At 54.1% G+C, this 19,832-nt stretch overlaps 1 protein-coding gene across 5 annotated transcripts in view; it reads left to right on the top strand.

The window, feature by feature from the left end:
• The window catches only part of GPSM1 (G protein signaling modulator 1), a 68,426-nt gene that overhangs the window by 46,631 nt on the left and 1,963 nt on the right, over positions 1–19,832 (top strand). For all 5 annotated transcript variants that reach the window (XM_086858611.1, XM_086858612.1, XM_086858613.1 and 2 more), the window contains 3 exons: positions 384–563; positions 17,226–17,385; positions 19,526–19,734. In XM_086858611.1, coding sequence (XP_086714737.1) covers positions 384–563; positions 17,226–17,385; positions 19,526–19,734 — 549 coding nt within the window. The remainder of the gene's footprint in view (positions 1–383; positions 564–17,225; positions 17,386–19,525; positions 19,735–19,832) is intronic.

Below are 19,832 nucleotides of genomic sequence, written 5' to 3'. Positions count from 1 at the left end.
TTGAGTCATCTCTCCTGTTGTCATGCACTGAGCAGTGTGAGGGCTCCAACCAAGGCACTCTAGTTTGGATTTATATTTATATAGTTTCGGATTTATATCCATGTTGCTTTTTTAGATGTGGGCACTGGCCTGGCTGTGCTGGTGCCATCAACATGGCAATGAATCTCTCCTTCCTTGTTGTCACTATTCCTGTTTGGGGTCTGTCACCTCCACTTCCCCACACCTGGGGTGACAATTCTGTATTTCTGTGGGAGCACCGAGCACAAACCCCACACTGGCCGTGTGCCTCTGTGCCTCTCCTGCTCTGTGGGCAGGAGCCAAGAGAGCTGCAGGAAAACCTGAGCCAGGCACTTGCTGCAGTGACTGTTTCTTGCTTTCCCAAGGACCAGAACGGGGACAGCCACCACGTGGGAGAGCTGAAGATCTCAGGGAAGGAGTTCTTGTCATTACCTGCGAGAACGAAGAAATACCGGGAGCACCGCTCCAGCTCGGAGAGGAAACCCCAGGGGTCAGGTGCTTCTCCTCTGGATGCTGGGGGAGTGCGAGGCCAGGTGCCACAGTCGGTAGGAAGATGATTTTAATCTCCAGTGCTCATCTGGGAGTTCCTCATGTTTGTTTTTACCTCATTTCCAGCCGGGTGTGGGGGTGGCTGTGGGGACTTTGGGCTGGAAAACAGAGTCTTTAGCTGTGCTCTGTTTGTGTTTGTTTGTTTGTTGTCTGTTTGGTTTGTTGGGAGCAGCTGTGGGCAAATCCTTTTGCCTTTCTGAGCCTCAGCATCACTGTCCTTTTAGCAGAGCAGTGGTACCAGTCTCCATCACAACCTGGTGTGTGAGGATTGGCCTCAGTGCTGACATTTATTACCTTCTCTCGAGGGACAGGAGTCTAGAGCTGAACTTAGCTGGGTTCAGGATTATCAGGACCTGAATCTCAGAAAAGCACTTTGGGTGCTTTGTGGGGCTTGAATTGATCAGCTCCTGGAGTTCATGGAGTGGGATTGGTGCCTTCAAAAACCAGAGCTGTCCCCAGGTCTTTGGCAAGTGACCAAAAGTGCTGGTTGCCTTTGCCACATGTGGGACTGTAGATGTTCTACCTCATGTTCTGATCACACTGATGGTCAGTGTGCAGAGTGGTCTCTTAGAATGCATCAGAGATGGTAGAAATCATCATCCAGGAGCTTTTCTTTGCAAGCAGCACAGATGGAGCTCATTTCCCCAAGAGCTGGCCCTGGTGTCGGTGATTTCCAGGTTACTGGTCCTGTGTGGGGAGCTCTGATCAGTCTGTGCTTGGCTCCCTGGAGGATGCTGAGGATCCACGTCCTGGGAAGCTCCCCAGATGCCTTTCTGCTGTTTTTAACCTGACAGTTCTGCTGGTTTTGGGCCGTTCCCTTCCGCTAGTGTTGATGTTTGTTGTGACACATGGCAAACACAAATACTGGGGAGCTTTCCTGCAGCTGTGCTGGGTTTGTTGCCAGCCCTGGAAGCAGGGCTCACACCCACAATGATGGCACGTTTCTGGATCGTGGGAGGGGGCTTGGAGGTGTTTGAACTCGGTGATCTCAAGTGAGAAAGCCCCAGATCCTCAGCTTGTTGCCAGGAGAGACGAAGCGTAACGGGAAAGATCAATGATCTCATGGGTGCTTGGAAGTATTTAGGTTTTTGCTTTACACTGAGTCTCTAACACGCTATCACAGTTCTGTGATCATGCAGTGATTCCAGATGGAGTAAATCCAAGCCAGAAAAGATAGGCCTATTTTTTTTCCCTTGGCATTTAAGAAAAAGCGAAATTAAATATTTTCATGCTGGCTAAGAAAGAGTCGGATCTGCAGAGCTTGGGTTGAAGCCTGGGTGTGGAGTGGGGATGCTTGAAGGTGTTTCTGGCTCTGAATCCTTTGTTCCTCATCTGTGGATCATGGGGAGAACATGTCCTGCTGTACCTGTGTGATGAGTGTGTGGACACATCCCGTTTTTGCCACATCAGACATTCCTGGTTTTCAGTTCTGTGGCCACTGGAAGCCAAATTTTTACACCAACTGGGTTTTTTTTTGGGCTTTTTAGACTTCTCTGAGCTCATTCTTGGTTCTCAGCAGTGCTCGTGGAAATGGTCTGCTGGGAAAAACATTTCCTAGGGCTCACCGGTGCAAACATGATCATTGAGAAGGAAAACAAAGCTCATCTGAGCCAGAGAGGAGACAGCAGCATGGGGGCACACAAGGCAATACAAAGAGAGAAAAAAAACACTTCTGCCAGAAATAGCCTTGTATTTTTAACTCAGACATTCAGCCAGAGACCAAACAAAAGCCACGCTCCATCAGGAGCTGGGAAAAGAATTCCTTGGGAGTGTGGCTGTGGATCCATGGGCTGTGTGAAAAAAGGCCCTGTGGGGCTTTGCCAACCACTGGGGACCCCTTGGGGCTTGGGGAGAGGCCAGAGGGCTCTGTGGTGGCTCTGGGGTCACCTCAGAGGAGCTTTTTTGGTGCTCCCAGCTTTGCCAGGCTGACTCTGCAGCTCGGGCCAGACCTCGGAATGTTTAAAGGCAGCGTCGTCCTGTGGGTTTTCCATGAGCAAAGGAGCCCCTCTGTGTTCTGCTGTCATGGGGGGTTGAAAAGCTGCAATTCCATCCATGGGAGCCCTTTTAATCAAAGGTAGCAAACCCCACCTGAATGGGAGAGAAGCTTTTCCTGGACAGGCTGTTCAGACAACAACTCCCCCAGATTCCTCATTCTGCAAGGAAGAAAGAAAAAATTCTCTTTAATCCATTGATAAACTTTGAGTCCTTAACTGGAGGTGATTTCTAAAGGTTGATCCAAGGTGATTTTCTGGGGTGCCACAATCCCTGCTGGCCCATGGCAGAGGAGAACCCAGACTGTGAGCAGGGGAAAGAACTCATCCCAGGACTGGAGATGTGACCTCTGGATAAATCCTGCTGGCAGCACAGCCCCTGCCCTGCATCCCAAGGGGCTCCTGCAGCCGGGGGGATGCAGGATGGGGAGTCCTGGGGGTGAGGTGCCTGACTCAGAGCTCCTGGATTCACCACCCATCCCCTGCCTGTTGTTTACCTCCCTCTTCCCCATCGTGTGATGGGGTAATGCTGCTTGCCTGCCTCCCCCGGGGAGGTTACAGAGGCGTGATGATGGCTGTAAAGTTGTTTGAGCTTCGGATGGCAGGAGCCGTGGTGGTTGTTATTAGCATTGGTGATGATGCTGCTAATTACCGAGCTGCTGGGAAACTCCCCATGGGAGGAGGTGGAGGGGAGGGGAGGCAGGGGAAAGTGAAGTGAGCAGGGCATGGAGAGGAGCCTGTCCCTTCTGGCAGCTCTGTCGGGCCCTGAGAGGAGGGCTCAGCCTGCGGGAGAAGCCGTGGGGATGCTGGGATGGATGGGAGAAGCCATGGCCCAGGTGCTGCGGAAGGTAGGAGAGTGTGGCAGGTCCCCCCCGTGCCTCAGAGCTCCCTGCCACCGCTGTGCAAGAGGCTGCTGTTGAGTGTGATACTCCTGCAGGAGGGTCCTGACCCTGCTGGGGCAGGCAGGGGTTTCCTTCCCCTCCCAGGGCCCCCTGAAGTGGTCGCTGGGAGGAGAGGGACCAGCCCTGCCAAGGTCTGGGGATGGGCAAGGACAGGGTCCTGTTCACCTGGGAGCCCTGGTGTGCAGCTCCCGTGGGGATTCTCGGGGCTGTGAGTGCCTGGCTCTTCACAGCAAAGGAGGATTTGGCCTGGGAGAAGCTGACGAGGGTGAGGTGCTTTTGGTCACGTTTTCGCTCTGTTGCAGCAGAGCTCTGAGCAAAAGTGGCTGTGTTAAAGCTCTGTCCCTGTGCCTGCAGCTGTGGACAGCCAGATCCAAGTCCCTCCAGATCCCTCCCTGGGACTCGTGCAGTGCACACCTTCTGAGGTTCCTCTCTTTTAAAAGGAACATCAAAGCAGAGGTTTTGTACTACATGAAACTTGCAGACATCAAAGGCTTGCTCATAAATTTAACCCCTCTCTCCAAGGTGGTGAAGGTCACAATGCTCCAGCTTGGGTTTGACTTGGTAGCAGATGTTTTTTAGGGGGTTACTAGAAGGTTACTGGAAGGATGGAATTCTTCTAACACTTCAAAAATATCAGAGTTTGTGTCCCTCACCCTCCTCTGTGCAAAAAGGAGAGGGCCCATGGAAGAAAGGGGCTGTGTATTCTGGAAAAGACTTCCTGGGGACCTGCTCCAATTCTGGGCCTGTGTTTAAGGTCAGAGGTCTTTGAGGCTGGTGGGACTGAGCATGAGCCAGAGTTAAGGGCTAAAACTCTTCATTGTGTCAAGGTCCAACAGCTGGAGCAAAACCCATGGAGCGAGGTAAGGATCAAACCAGCCCCAGATCTCTGGATCTGTGCTCTGGAAATGGTCCTGATCCTCTGGACTCTCCCCTTCCCAGGGAATGGTTCCTCACTCTCCAGACCTGTCCTCAGCCAAGCCCATTTATAGTCAAGGCAAAGAGGAGCTGTGTTAGATTGCAGTGACGACTTGCAGGGATGGGTTGCTGATGTATTTAGACACTGAGCAATTTTCAAGCACTCTGCATCACCAAACATTCCCTGGGACAAATGTTTTTATAAAGCCTTTTTTATGATTACAGTGAGAAGCAGCCATAAAAGAAAGGAATTTTTTGTAGGTCATTCATCTCCGCCCCAGAGGCAGGTTGCCAGAGTTCTTCTGATGGTTTTCTGTCTCAGGATTTATTGGGGGTTTGTTGGGTTGCAGGATGCTCATGGTTGACCCTCCAAGGGCCAGTGGCAGGAATCTGGAGGATCCTGCCTGTCCCTGCTGAGTCAGGGGCTGTCCAGGCAGCTCTTGGCTGCCAGGTGAGCCCATCCATCCCCTGTGACTTCACTGGGAGCTGCAGAATGGGCTGGATGGATGCTGGGCTGCAGGGATGTGTCAGCCTTGGGGGCTTCTGGCCCCACAGCATCATTTCCCTGGTTGCCTTGTTGTGTTTGGGGGGAGATTGATACTTCCCCAGTTCTCTCTGGAGCTGGAGTGTGGGGTTTACACCAGGCAGCCTTGCTGCTCTGTGGTGCCTGTGCATCTTCCCTGTGTTTTCACATCAGCTTGGTCCCTGCTTCATCTCCCTGATGTTGGAATCCCACAACACAGGGGCAGTGCAAATCACACCCTCCTTCATCCCACAGCCTCCACGTTTGCTCAGCTGCAGGGGTGTAATTATGCCATTAGTGCTGGTCAGACTTTCTGGTGTAAACGTGCTCTGAGAGCCAGGGAGTGGAGAGGAAGGGTGAAGCCAGAGCCAGGGAGAGAGGAAAGGCAGCTGCTGCTAAATTTAAGACTGTTCCTATGACACCTGGAGGCTGCTGTGGTGGTGTCAGTCCTCTTGGAAGTGAGCAGGTAAACACAGAGCCGTGGCTTGTTCTTGGAGTGCTTTATCTTCCTCTTCAGCTGGTGGGACCTTGCAGAGTGCTCGGGGCAGGGAGGCTGTGCTGTTCCCTAGCTGGAGGCAGGATGTGCAGGAAAACCTGGAGAGCTCGAGCCTGACAGGTATGGGGAGGCTCTGCAGGGATTTGGGCTGTTGCGAGAAGCAGTCAGGGATGTCTCCCCAGAGTAATTTTAAATTGTCTGACCTGTCTTTCTCTCTCAGTGTCTTTGTTAAGCTGTAGGGTCCTTTTTAACTCCTGGCTCAGGTGTGTCTCTTGCACAGATGCTGCACAAGCCAGGAGAGGTTTAAGAGCTGCTCTCCCAAACTTAGAGGTGCAGCAGAGTCAGAGCCAAGGCTGTCAGGAGTTCTGCAGAGCCCTGACAGTAATCCTTCAGTGGGACTTTGGTCATGGGAGGCAGGGAAATAAATGTGGGGATAAAAAAAACCTCTGCAAAAAGTGGCTGCATGGGGAAGGTGGGGGGAGGCAGCAGCGTTTTCTGGCTTGTGCTGCCTCTGCTGCATTCGTTGCCTCAGAGGCAAATTATCAGTTTCTTCCTTGAATATTAACAGCTGCCAGGTAATGAATTCCCCCTCTCTGTTTTATAATGGCATTAAAATTGGGATTTGCCTTGGTTTTCTCTGTAATTATCCAATGAGCCTGGGTGAGCAAGAGGGAGGCAGGGCAGAGCTGGCTCTGCTGCAGGCAAGTGTCGTGCCTGGGGGATTGAACTTGGGAATGACCCTTCCTGAGGGGCAGATCCAAGGGATTGAATCCAGGAGTGACCCTTCCTGAGGGGCAGATCCAAGGGATTGAATCCAGGAATGACCCTTCCTGAGGGGCAGATCCAAGGGATTGAATCCAGGAGTGACCCTTCCTGAGGGGCAGATCCAAGGGATTGAATCCCTTCCTGAGAAGGCAGGAAACTTCCCTGGGACAGGGCTGGTGTTGGCAGGGCAGTGTCTGCATGGGCTGCAGGGATCAGTGTCCCTGATCTCCCTGGCTTTGGGATATTCCTGTTGCTTGCACACCCTCTTTTTCTGTGTTTTCCCTCCTCCCAGGCTGAGGTCAGGCTGTGGATCAAAGCTGAGCCATGTGGAAGGGAGATGGGAGACAGGATCTGTACGAGCTGGTGCAGGAGGGTGTCCAAGCCCTGGCATCTGCAGGGGTGACACCAAGGACACCCAGGGTGTTTCTCTGATCCCTCAGGTTGAGGATCAGGGACTCCATATTCCATCCTTAACTGGCTACATGTGGAGGCCAGCTCTGGAGCTAGAAAACTGTCAGAAAAAGCCTCTTACCAGAGGAATCTGCTCTAGGAAGGTGAAAACTGAGCTGCTTGTCCAAGGTCACTCAGCAGAGTCGTGTTGGAGGTCTGGGATCAATGACCCAAGCTGGAGGTGACAAACCAAACTCCCCAAATCCATTCTTCTCCCCTTGACTCACTGTAACTGAGTTTGCAGTTATTGGCACTTTGAAACCGTAATTGAGGTCTGCTTTCCTCCTTGCACAACCTTTTCTCCTGGCAAACTGTCAGCCATCAAGTGGGATGAGACAGTAAAAGAGATGTTACACTCACCATTTCCTAGAAACTGTCACTTTAAAGAGAACAGCACTGAAAAAAAAAATGGATGAATTGAAGCCAAACCTAGAGCGATAAACCTCCAAATGTTTGATTTCTCTCAAACTCGAGAACTTTTCATTCCTTTCTTGGGTCTCTGCCGTGCCTGGGGCACTTTGTACCTTCACAGTTCTGGCCTCTGGCATTCATTAAACTTCACATGGCAGAAGAGCTTAAAAAATATCATAGCCCAGGTTCTCTTTGGATGTAAATCAGCCTAACTGGGCTTAAATCCCTGGAGCTGGGGTGACACCAGATGACAAGGGGGGCTCTGGTGGCTCAGGACTGTGTTTGATTTTCTTGCACAGCCATCCCACAGCTCCCAGCTGTGTCTGGTGGGATCTGGCATGGATGGATCCAGCAGGTCTCTGTGCTGGGAAGGGGTCTTGGTCTGGCTGTTCTTGCTGGGGTTACCTAAAGAAACCTTTCTGTACCAATGACTTCTGTTTCTTTTTATGTAAATGATATTTAAAATGAGGAAATGCATGCTAATATTGTGTGTTCTAGGTTTCACTGAAGGACAGAGCTGAATAACCAGACCAGTTCTGTCTGAGCCTTATCTTTGATGAGCTTTCAGCTGCTGGGCAGAGCTGGAGGCTCCCCCTGAGGACACAAACACAGCACAGCCTTGGAGCAGGTTTGGGTTTTGTCTGTTATTGCCCAGCTTTGGGAGGCCAAATCACCCCTAGAGTGCAGCTACTGGGACATCCTAACCCAGAGGCCACCCTGCTGCCCTCACTGGCACCAGGCAGCTCCATCCCTGGAGTTTGTGGTCAGGGAGGAGGGTTCAGGCAGGCAGTGACAGGCAGTGACCTCCTCAGGGGCCAAGTTGTTCCTTAGGTCCCTGCTTTTGGATAGATTCCATCAATGCAATCCTCTCCTCTGGATTTAGGGTGGCCTTGGGGCGAGCAGAGGCTTTGGGGTGTCTCTGAGCTGTCCTTGCAGAGGCTCCCTGGGAGCTGGCTGAGGATCCTCCATGGCTGCAGGAGAAGGATGGGAATCCACGAATCACAGGAAGGTTTAAGGGCTGTTTCATGGAGCTCTCCTGATAAAACCTGCCATGGAGAGTTCCCCTGTTCCCAGATGAGTGTGAGGGCAGCTGAGGGGGGCAGAATTAGAGGTGCAGGAATCAATTCCCAGCTGGACAGAAGGTGTCCCTGGACAGGTGTCCCTGGTTTTGGCACTGGCTGCAGGTGGGGCACAGCCTGTGTCAGGTTAACTTGGCCTCTGCTCACACTTCACCTTCAGCATACACATTTCCCATTAGCAGTGCTATTTTTAAGCCTCCCTAGGCAGTTAACACCAATTAATCTAAAAAAGCCCAAATAATGGTTTTTCAGAGCCCTGGGCTCCTCCCCGTTCCCTGGGTGGCCCCAGAAGCCCTGGCAGGGCTGAGCCAGTGAAGTGCTCTGAGTGCAGGGAGGGCTGGAGAGGCTCCTGCAATTAGAGCAGGGCCCCAAACCATCCCATGGATCCAACTACTCCATCCTGGATCGTGCTGTTTGTGCCACAGGGGGTGTTCCAGCTCCCTGCAGTGCTCATGGAAGAGCAGTGGATGGGAGAGCCAGCAGGGCCAGGCTCTGTGAGTGCCTCGGTGCAGGAGGTGCCACTCCCCTGGCACCCACAGGAAAGTCCCAGGAGGATTTTTTGCCTGTATCTAAAGCCACTTGAATCCCAGCGTTCTCTGGGCTCTGTCATGTGGAGCAAACCCCAAGCAGGGTGTAGTTTCACACTGCCCTTTGCAGCAGCAGGTACCAGAGCAGGAGATGCTTTTGGCTGATAGGAGAAGCTGCTCCTGCCTTCACATGTGATTTTTGTCTTGCCTGTTTCAACTCTCCTGAGCAGGTCAGACAGACCATGGCTGCAGCGGCAAACCCACAGGTACCAGCCCTAGGAACCCTCCCTGCCCCAGCAGGGCCAGGATTTCGTGTTTTGTGGGGTGCCTTGCACAACAAGGCCTTGATCTTGAACGCGGCCTTCAGGCACTGCTGGGCTGTGAGTAAATAATAATTAAGATCTGGGCGTTTGCTGAGCGAGGGGTGTTTATGTGCAGGCTGGATGTGTTATGGGTGCTGATGTGATGGGTGTGCACAGCTCCACCACCAACTTCCCCCATCCCCACCACCCTGAGGAAGGTGCTGCATCTGCTCAGCTCCTTCTTAAAACCTCGCTGTGCTCAGAGCAAGTAGGTGTCTAAATCAAAGTCTGATTCAAAAAAGCAGCACAATTTTGGCAATCCAGAGACGTGCAGGCTTTTTTTTTTTGCAAAGCCTTTTCAATGCAAACTGTCAGGAGGTTCCAAAGTGAGGTGTGGGGAAGAGCAGGACATCTCTGCAGCTGGAGCACTGCATTGTCTCCATCACCAAAGAGGAGCTCACCTGCCCTGCTCCGTGGGGCTGGGACTGGGGAGGTGATAGAGAAAGTGCTCTATATATTAACCTTGTGCTAATTAATCAGGAATATGGGTTATACCCTTTCAAGCAATGGAGTGATTTCAGTTTAGCAAATTAGTGCTGTTCAGCTGAGACTCCATGGCTGAGCAAGGTCCTGGTTCCACCCCTCTCCAAGTGCAGAGTCAGTCACTGCAAGGAGCTGTAGCCCAAACCCTGTGTTCTGCTGCTTGGGTGTGTGTTGGTGTGCACAGCCAGGTACCACAGCCCTGGGTCAGAGCTACACCCCAAAACCTTACTGCTTGTTGTCATCCACCTCCAACCTGAGTTGTTCCAAGCAGTAGTTCAGGTTCACTCCCAGTTTTGGTGTTCAGGGGATCCCCCAGGTTTTTGATGGGCCAGACTGACTTCTGCAGTCACTCATCTTCTCCAGAGACTGATCTGGAGTGAGAATGTTCTACCTCGTGTCCTTGGTTAGTAAAACAAGCTCCAGGTGCTAAATCGGGGCTGGTGTGTTTCTGTTAAATAGTGCCAGGGAAACCCAGCCTGGCATGGTAAACACTGTCAAAATCCATGTGGAAAAGTTGCTACATTAACTGCAGAGTGTGTTTGAATACACAGAAGAGAAACCAGGAGTAATTCCCTCTGGTCTCAGCAGTGAGGGCTGGACTAAGCTGTCATTTCAGGACAGGTTGTTGTGTGGCTGAGGAAAAAGCATAAATCCCATATTAATGTGGTTGTGACACAAAATGGCCCAATCTGGTCACGGTGGCAGTGGCTTCCAGACAGTCAGATCAGCACTGCAAGCAGCAGAGGTGTCAGTAACACTTCAGCCAGACACCCCCAGGCTCCCTCCAAATGCAGTCAGAAATGATATTGGCACCTGCTGCTGAGCCACAGGCCTGTGTGTGGCAGCAGGGCACGGTCCCAACAGGTCAGCCCTTACTGTGTTTCGGAAGGAGGGAGCGTGGGTGAGTTATTTAGATTTTGTTTGGAACAATAAAACCTGAGTTATTTGAAATCTTAACAACAGAACCAGCTTTTAGCACCGGCGTTTATAGGGATGAGTGGGCGAGTTGTTTGAAGGGAAAAAAAATCTTTGAAAACAGTCCAAGTGATAATTTCATGCTCCAAGGGAAGCGTGTGCACGTCCTGGGCCTGGGCAGGGTGTGGATGGGCTGTGCCAGGGGCTGGGCACAGCACGGTGCAGGGCACACGTGTGCCCAGGGCACGCTCAGCTCCCTGAGCTCCAACCTGACGCTGTAGGTGGTGTCTCTGCAGATCTCAGATGTCTCACTCATTATTCTTTGCTGCATCCTAAACTCAAAGGGAAAATGTCATTTCCTCATCTTGTTCCAAGCGCCGACCTCCTGTGTGTGGGCTCTGGCCCTCTGTTATACCCATTTTCTGCATTTGCCCCTATACCAGCTGCAGATTTCCCCTTTCAGAGCTGTCCAAAGGCAGCTCAGATCTTCACCTCAGGGCCAGAGTGCCCATCCTGGTTCAGTGAACCCCTTTTGCCCCTCTCTATCCATGGATGCCCTGATCCCAGCCCCAGTGGGAATGGGGCTGCAACACCAGTGCTGAGCTCACAGGAGCTGTGCCCTGCCCTCCCTCAACTTTTCTTTTCCTCTTCAATCAGGGCCAGGTACCGAGCCCACAGTCCTGATCTCAGGTCCCACAGTTCCATCTTTCTCTGGAAATTACTGTGTGACTCCTGGAAATGAATTTACTGGTGTGGAATGGCATGAGCAGTTCCCCAAAGCTGCATTTTTTGTTCAGTTTAAAGAGATTTCCTACTTTTGCAGTGAAAAATGAGAATGAAGGACAAGTGTGGACAGAGAGCCGGGGGTGCCGGTGGGGCTCTGTCCCCATTTTGCCCCTTGGAAAAGTGCTTCTCTTCCCAGTGCCCCATTTCACTGTCAGTAATTCCCACTTCACAAACGTGAGGTAGGAACAGCTCTTTGGCTGCTGTGTGGCATTTCCATCTTTCCCTGTTTGAAACCCTGTAGCAATTAAAAATTTCCCTCTGTCGAGCAGTGTTACATTTAAATCAAGAGATGCTTATGGCTGAGCAGCCTCGGCTCTCAATAAGACAAAAAAACCACACATATCTAATAATACCAGGAGCAGGAGGACTATCAGGAGCTAAAAATGGCCCTTCAGTATTTTGGTGCTTTAAATCCAAACGATCAGAGTGTGTCTGTGTGTGCACAGAGCGTTTGCTGCCTGTGCCCGCGGAGCTGAGCGTGTTTGCAGATGTAGTTTGGGAGAATCGATCCCAATCTATTTTTAAGGTAAAGTGAGTGTGGCGGGTGGGAGGTGAGGAGGTGGAAGGAAAGCTAAATATTCACGTAGCTGCACTGTGTGTTTAAGAGCATCATCTAATAACGGGAGGATCGTGGCAGCGAGGTGAGGGAGCTTTCTCTGGAGCCCCCCCCACATCGTGCCAGGGCACGGAGCGGCTCCGGGAGGAGGTGGCAGCGGGGCTGTCGCTTTAAGCCTCACTCAGCTCGCAGCCAGCGGCTCACTGGAGCTCCGGTTCTTCACTCTCATCGCTCCGCACAAAGCCCGGGCAGCCCGAGCATCCAGCGCTGCTGCCCGCGGACATGTGAGAGCCGCAGCCCGGGGAAGAGCTGGCGGCTGAGGTCAGTGAGGGAAACTCGGGCTTGCTTTGTGTTTCCTTCTTTCTCTGAAATGAGAGGTTGGAGCGGGAGGAGCAGCAGGAGGAGGTGGCTGCGGAGACTCGGAGGATTCACTCAGGCCGGGACGTGCCGTGTGTGCTCGGGGGTTTAAAGTTTTCAGGTAGCTCCGGTGTGAACTTTTTATTATTAATACAGTTGCAGCTGCAGCGGTGCTGGGGTGTGCTGTGTCTCACACAGAGGGTGGGCGGTGGGTCCCTGAGCCCGGCCGGGGGGGACACAGGGGGTGTCTGGCACCAGCCCTGCCCCGGGGGGAGCGAGGCAGCAGCGCCCAGGGGGTGGCATGGGAGGGGAGGAAGTGTCCTGAGTGAAGAGCTGGGTGAGTTCTACAGCTCTGCTGCCTCTGGAGCTGACCAGGAGTGGAGACTCCAGCTGAGGAGGTGGTGACTGGGGACAGAGACGATTCTCCAGGCATTTCACCTCCTGGTAAAACAGGCTGTGGATTTCAGCCAGGGATTTCCTTCCACTCCTCTCCTCCAGCCCCCGCTTGCCTCTCTGCAAACCTCCCCCTCGGTGCCTTTCTGCAGGTGAGCTTGGGAAGTTCAGTGCCTGATGTTTTTGGGGTTTGAGGTTGTGGCCGTGCCAGAGGTGCAGCCCCCACGATGAGTTCACTGGGGTGAGGTGTGGGGTGGTGCAGAATAAAGAAAAGCTGCGTGCAGGGGACTGGCAGCCCTGGGTAAGGTGCTCCCGGCACCAGCCCTGCTCCTGCCTGGAGATTTTGAGGTTGGCTGCCTGGAAAAGAGCAAAGGTAAGGAGCAGTGACATGTCTGGTTCACAGGGCATGTGGGAATGGGTAACTGCCAGGCCTAGGGCAGGTAGGCGCTTGTTTGGGCAAGGGCACAGATTTCCAAGGACTGTCCATGGGGGAGAATTTGGTCCTGGGACTGCTTGCTGGGTCCTGTCCCACCCCTGTTACTGTGGGATGTGGTCAGATCACTTCGTCTCCAGGTTGTGTCCTTCCTGAGATCAGGTGGAATTGTGGTGGACACGTTTAAATGCCGAGGCAGTGCGCTCTGAGGGGGTGACAGTGAAAACCGCTGTCACCCCTGAACCTGCTGCCCTCCTCGCTCGTCCCTGACCTGGGCACTCACCAGGCACCTTCAGGCAGCAGCTCCTGAGCTGGATCTGCTGTACCAGACCCAGCAGTGTCCATCCACCCCTGGGTCCTGCCTGCAGGTCCCAACCCTGGGAAAGCTGGACAAAGCCAGAGTGAGCAGCCCTTGAGCCTGACGGCTCCATCCCGCACTGGGTCAGGTCTGCAAGAAGCTGAGCCTGGAGAAGAGGAGGGGGACCAAAGGCAGGTCAGTGCCCTGGGGACACCAGCTCTGAGAGAAGCTGGTCTGACAGAGGGACAAGATTTAGTCCTTTGGGTGGCTCTTGGGTGTCCGTGGCTTGGTTTGGTGGGTGAAGCGCCCATGTTTGGGTGACCACGGAATTGCTGGGGGATGTGCCATGACTTGGACAGCACAGAAATGCCTGCTGTGGTGTTTGGGGACTCTGGGGCACTGTCCCAGAGCAGATCTGATGCTTTGGGGGGACTCAGCAGAGCTGTGGGAAGAGCTGCATCCCAAGCTGCTGTGGGGGCAGCAGGAAGCTGTGGGAGAAGCTGCCAGCAGAACGTTGGGTTGAGGGGATCTCTGGCAGCAGATGTTGGTGTTGTGGAGGGCACAGCTGGGGCTGGCTGGGGGTCTGGGTTGCTCAGGTGCCACAGAGAGATTGGGACAGGGTGCAGATCCCAGCATGAGGCTTGGCAGTGGGAGTGTGTCTGAGGAAGGTTCTCTGCAGAGTCCTGGGTAGGCAGCGGGTCCAAGGTGGAAGCCCTGCAGGGCATATATGGGCTGTGGCTTCAGGTGTTGGGAGCTGGGAAGTGGTTTAGTTCTTGCAGTGAGGTTTTCTGCCTTTGTTTAATGGCTTTCCAGAATCTGAGTGAAAATGGGCAAGGGGGGTGAGGCACAGGAGTCAGTTCTGACTTTGTTTTGCCTCGCCTGGGATTGCCCCAGCCTTGGCCTCACCAGCACATCTGGAGTGGTCAGACTGAGGAATTCCCACAGGAGATGCTGCTCCATGTCCTGCACCTCTGGGGCAGAGCTGGGCAGCCCAGGACCTTCTCAGCCTAAAACTGTGTCAGGTTTTATTTGGTGTGAGAGTTTATCAGAGAGGAAAATGGGCAGACTTGTGCTTCTCCGTGGGGCGTAATGACCCCAAGGTCACTGGGGGTCCCAGCCTGCAGGGAGAGGGGACAGTGGCAGGGCAGGCTCTCTGCAGCTGGTTTTTGCTGCCTTTCCAACTCCTTGGTTGTGGTTTTACACATCCTGAATCCACCCAGGCAGGTTAAACAGCCTGTTCCTCCACCAGCGAGGGAATGTGTGCAAAAGCCTGGCTGCCTTCCAGTGGCCTGTGTAAGGAGAGAGTCCTGCTCCCTGCCACTCTCAGAAAATGCAAACAAAGCTCTGACCCCCATGACTCCTCCTGCTTGGGATGGTGCCATCCCTGCCCTGGTCGAGGTCCGGGTGCAGGAGCAGAGGCTCTGCGCTTGTCCTTGTCCCTGTGTGGGCAGAGGTGGGAGCGTCTCTGTGCCCGTACCAAGGACAAATGTGTTTGCAGCCAAATCTGCCCTGGGGTGATCTCTGCAGTGCCAGCAGCCTCCGGCTCCCTCTGCCCCGTGCAGATGGGGGGTTGGTTTTACTCTTTGTGAGGGTGTCTGGCTACCACAGGAAGGTGAGAGTTGGCAGAATTTGGGCAGTTGCAGTGCTGGAGGCAGAGGACAGGGGATGAGGCCAGACAGGCACACTGGCCACGAGGTGAGAAGTGGTCTTGGGGCTGGAAACCGAAGCTGCTGTCCAGGAGCCTTGTGGGGATGTGGCTGTGTGTCTGTGCTGTGGCAGGGCTGTTGCTCAGCCCCTAAGGGGATACCCTGGCTCCCGGGAAGCCTCCTGACCCTGGCTGTGCCAAGCCTCGGGTGAGCACAGCGGAGCAGATGGTGAGCCCCAGGGTGTGATCACACCTCCATCTGTCCTGCCTCGGGGCTGGGAGCAGCCTGGCAGGGAAGGAGCGAGTGCTCCTGCCTTGTCGTATTTGGCCATTTTAATTAGAGAGGTTCAGGCCTGGGGCAGGGTTTGGCTGGAGGGAGCCCACAGGTGCTGCCCTCGGGCTGCCCATGGGCCATCCTGGGCTGGCACAGCCCTGTCAGCACTAATGTGGCCCATGGGCACTGACCTCCTGCCTCTCTTGCCACTGGCAGGTACCCTGTCCCACACCCTCATGCTCTGGCTACTCTTCCTACTGATTTAGAGCATCCTCTTCTCTGCCAGGTGCATTGGGAGCAGGATCCTGACAGCCCAAACTGCAGGGTCTCTGCAGGATGTGCCAAGGGGGGGTCTGGTCTCTGTGGAGGGGGAGCTCTGAGCTGGGGGCTCTGGCCATGCACTGCCAGGCTGCTCCTGCAAGCTGGAACTTCTCCCTGGATCCAGGACTTCTCTGATTTACTCCATGCAGTCGTGGAACAGCAGGAGGGAGGCTTGGTGTGAATGAACCGGTTTCCTCCTCTACCCTGAAATTTGGGTCACACAACCCAACATAGCAGAGCTGTGAGAGATGTAGTTCATTCTCAGTTCAAGCCCGAGCCAGCTTTGATTTCTGAGGTACAGCTGCTGGTGGTTCAGAGGGTCCATTGGAGCTGTGGCTCCATTAGTGGATCAGCACGTGGCAGGCAGGAGGTGAGAGGGGTTTTTCCCCTCCCTGATCAGCTCCCACATTGCCAGTGTTCCTCTCTGGCCCGCTGCTAATTTTGACGCTGCCCTAAATAGAAGCTGAGTGCATCTCATCTGCTTTGCTTAGCATACAGGAAAATTGTTTTCCTTCATTTACCCAATCCAACTTGTGGCTTTAACCCTGTCAGCACAAGTGTCTCCCCACTGCAGAGCTCCCATGAAGGGCTTTGCCTGTCCCTGCCGTGGGAAAGAGCTTTGAGGGGAGCAGCAGTCTGTGTGGTGGGATTGGGAGGGCTCCCAGGCTGCCCAAAGTGGCCACCAGCAGAGCTGGGAGAATGACTTTGCTTCACCAGCAGCCAAGGGAATCCCTTGCTCTGCTGGGAAGTCTGGCTGTGTCCTCTCTCTCTCTCTCTGGTGGAATGTGCAGCCCCTCAGGAGGAGCCCAGTCCCCCTTCCCAGACTGGCCACTGCCAGAAAATAGCTCAGATAGACCCAGTTCTAAGAGGTTTTGGCTGCTTTCTGTTGTGAATTTTTTTCCAGCAACTGTGGTGGAACCAGCTTGGTGTGTAGGGAATATCCCCAAGCCTGGCAGATTCCCCTCTTATCACTGGCTAATTTTATCTCTGAGTCCAAGTGACTCCTTGGAAGGATCTGTTGTTCCTGCTGCTTTGTCTGTTCCAGATCAGGACACACAGCCCCTCTCCCTGCTGGAAGTGGCTTGGAGAGGCTGCCTCCAACGCGAGCTTCCTGCAGCACAGCTTAAATATATCCCTGTCCAGTGCAAGGTGCCCATTTGGGGCTCTTGTGCAAGAGCCGTTGTCCTGAAAAACTGTAATTTAGTGGCATTTTCAGCTGGGTGACTGCTACAAGTGCTGTGCTGAGGACACAGGGGCAGCGAGGGCAAGTGTTGGGGTGTGAGGAGCAGTGGCCTGGAAAGGATGGTTTTAGCTGGTGGAAAAAGCAAACCCTGAGCTTGGGCTGAGCCCTGGGTGAGCGCAGGGCAGTGCTCCAGCCAGGGTGGCTGCACAGTTCCCCTCATGCCACTCTGAGCCCAGCCCTTTCCAGCCCAGAAGCTCCCCTGGGAGCGGTGCCAGGGTGAATGCTGTCTCCTTCCCCCTCTTGCCCATTCAGCCTCCAGGTGCCTCTGGCTGCTCTGCAGTGACAGCGGCTGCACGAGGCTCATCCGTGCGCCAGGCTGGGGTTTGGGCTGCGGCAGTGCCCGGAGCCTCTGGGGTCAGAGGGACCGAGGAGCAGAGACCCCAGCAGGCTCCGGACTGTGGGGCTTGGTCCGCTGGGGCACAGCCCTGAGCAGATCAGGAGAGGGCACGGCTGCTCCTGAGGCTGCACTGGATGGAGAGATTGATTCGGGGATTTGTTTGGAGTGTTCTGACTCTGCCTCTCCTCTCTCTTAGAAAATCAACCGGACCCCTTCGGACGAGGAATGCTTCTTTGACCTGTTGAGCAAGTTCCAGAGCAACCGGATGGATGATCAGCGCTGCCCGTTGGAGGAGTGCCCGGCCGAGGCTGCGGAGGCAGCTGCCACGCGGGTCCCTGCCCTGGGAGAGCGGATATGTGAGCACTGATGCGTTCCCAAGTCCCTGTTCCTGTGGGAGTGACGCGGCTCCCGTGGCGTGCCCAGCTGTTGTGGTTTGCCGTGCATCCCGTGATGTTTTCCCTGAGCCTCAGCTCTCTGAACTTTAGCAGTTCCTTGGCAATCTCCGTCATTATTTAAGGAAGGAAAAAAACATTCTTATGTAAATGGTTGCCGAGGGAAAGGCTGGAGAATGTGAGCTAAGGTTTGGGGAGTAAATTAGCGAGAGGAATGCAAAATACACTTGGATTTTTTCAGTGTGGGTCTTTAGGTCTTGGATTCTGAACAGGGAGGTTGGCACAAGGACTTGTGACACTTCCAGTACCTCCAGGAGGAAGATGATGATGGCCATTGCTGAGGGAGCTTTGTGAGAACCTGGTGTCTGGGATGTGCAGGGGCCAGGTCAGGCTTTCTCAGGCAAGTTAAAATATTGCCAGTTTTTGTAACAGCGTTGCCATGGAGGAGAAACTTCTGGGTTTTGTACTGTTCTTGGATGCGGTGGTGATAGGTGCTGTATGAGGACAGAGGAGCCAGAAGGATGGATAAACAGTGGGAAGCTGCTCAGGCAAACAGCCCTAGGAAGGATGGGGATAAATTGAGGAAGGCGCCTGACAAATGGGGCAGGAAAGGCAGGGCTCTGTTTGCACTTGGGTTTTGTGGCTTTTTCAGTGTTCAGGGCCTTTGTTTAACCCAAGCGGGGGAGAAGCTCTAAAATGCACGGATCACCCTCACGCACTTTAATCACCAGCACAAAGGGCTCAAACCAGTTATTTAACCTGATGGATTTGTTCATCATCAGTTTCCAAATGAATATGAAGTGCAAACGGGAGAGGAGCCCCCTGACACCACTCCCAGAGCCGCAGCACAGGGAGCATGTGCCAGGGCAGGGGCTGAAGGCCAGCCTGTGGCAGGAAGGCAGGTTGGCTGTGAGGTGAGAGGGTTTTATCATCTAAAAATAAGGTGGAGAGCATTGCTTTGTCAAGAGATGTGTTTCTGACACACAAGTGCATTTGGCTGTAACAGCTGTGTAATTTAGGAGATTGGGTTGAAAATGCGGAGCTTTATAAAGAATGCACGAGCAGCCCCACGTTCTGTTCGGCTCATTTGGGCTTGGAGCCTTTTGGACGTGTTATTTTTGAGGATTCTTTGTGAGCTGAAGGGGAGGAAACTCATCCCTGCGTCAGTACTGAGATTTTCTTGTGTTTGTGCAGCTCCATGAGCTGGGGCTCCAAGGACTTGTGTCAGGAGGCTCGGGGCAGGCTCTGCTCCAGTGCTTTGTGCTCAGGGAAAGTAACACCACCTGGGCTGGGTTTCTCAGTTTTCCTTTGATGGTTCCTGTCCAAGTGCAGTGTCTGTTGTTTGGGAGCCCTCCCCTACCCAGCCACTGCAGGAGCCAACAGGCTCTTTGTGTAGGTAGTGCTGCCCAGGGGTGTTTCCAAAGGGTCAGAGGTGGATAGATGACATGCACTGGTTCTGGACTGGGACCCCCAGCACAGCCCAGGCTCTGCTCGGTGGGATGAGAAGAAGCAGAGCTCAGGAGAGTTTTGCTGGTGCTGACGCAGGTCCTGCAGCCCGTGACAGCCGGACTCACCTCGGCAGTGCCTCTCCTTGAGCAAACACCCTGCATTTCTGGGGGGCTTGGGAAAGTGCTGCCAGGTGAGAGGCTCAGCCAGGCCTGGGCTTTGCTAATGGCCTGTCTGCAGTTATTCCCAGGTGCTGGGACTGTGTGGGTGCCTGTCACAGCCACAGGGACCATCAGGAACTCTGTGCGATTGCCCAGCTCTGCCTGTGCCTCTTGGTGCAGGTGGAATCCAGAGTGGAAGGGGCAGTGCTGGAAACAGCAGGGATGGTACACGGGCAGTGGTTCAGATCCCACTGGAGCTCCTGGGCTGAGGTGGCACCTTTGGTGGCCTCCAGGAGCTGGCCAAGCAAAGGCAGGGAGCCCCACAGGGGAGCCAGCTGTGCAAGGTGGGTGTGTGATGTTCTGCTTTATCAAGGCACCTGATTCCCCTGCTGCTGCCTGCTGCGTTTGTGTGGCTTGGAGAGGAGTCTGGGGAGGGGGATTTAGGCTCAGGAGGGGCAGGCAGAGCTGTGACCCTGCCGTGTGCTCCTCTCCCCCAGCACAGTCCACCCTGATGGCATCTCCACAGACAGAGGAGTTCTTTGACCTCATTGCCAGCTCCCAGAGCAGGCGTCTGGATGACCAACGTGCCAACGTGGGCAACCTGCCCGGCCTGCGGATAACCCACAACAACCTGGGCCACCTGCGTGTGGAGGGGGATGCCCAGGAGCCCGGGGACGAGTTCTTCAACATGCTCATGAAGTGTCAGGTATGGGCACAGGGCTGGGGGAGCTCTGACACCTCTGCTCCAGCCCCTTCCTCCATGGCAGGGCTGTCCTGGCCCTGTGCTAACGCCTGTCTTCCCCC

Source organism: Cyanistes caeruleus, chromosome 20 (assembly GCF_971803275.1).
Source record: "Cyanistes caeruleus chromosome 20, bCyaCae1.hap1.1, whole genome shotgun sequence".
Lineage (NCBI taxonomy): Eukaryota > Metazoa > Chordata > Aves > Passeriformes > Paridae > Cyanistes > Cyanistes caeruleus.
The sequence above is the reverse complement of the archived record's forward strand: the minus strand, read 5'-3'. Positions and strand labels throughout refer to the sequence as shown.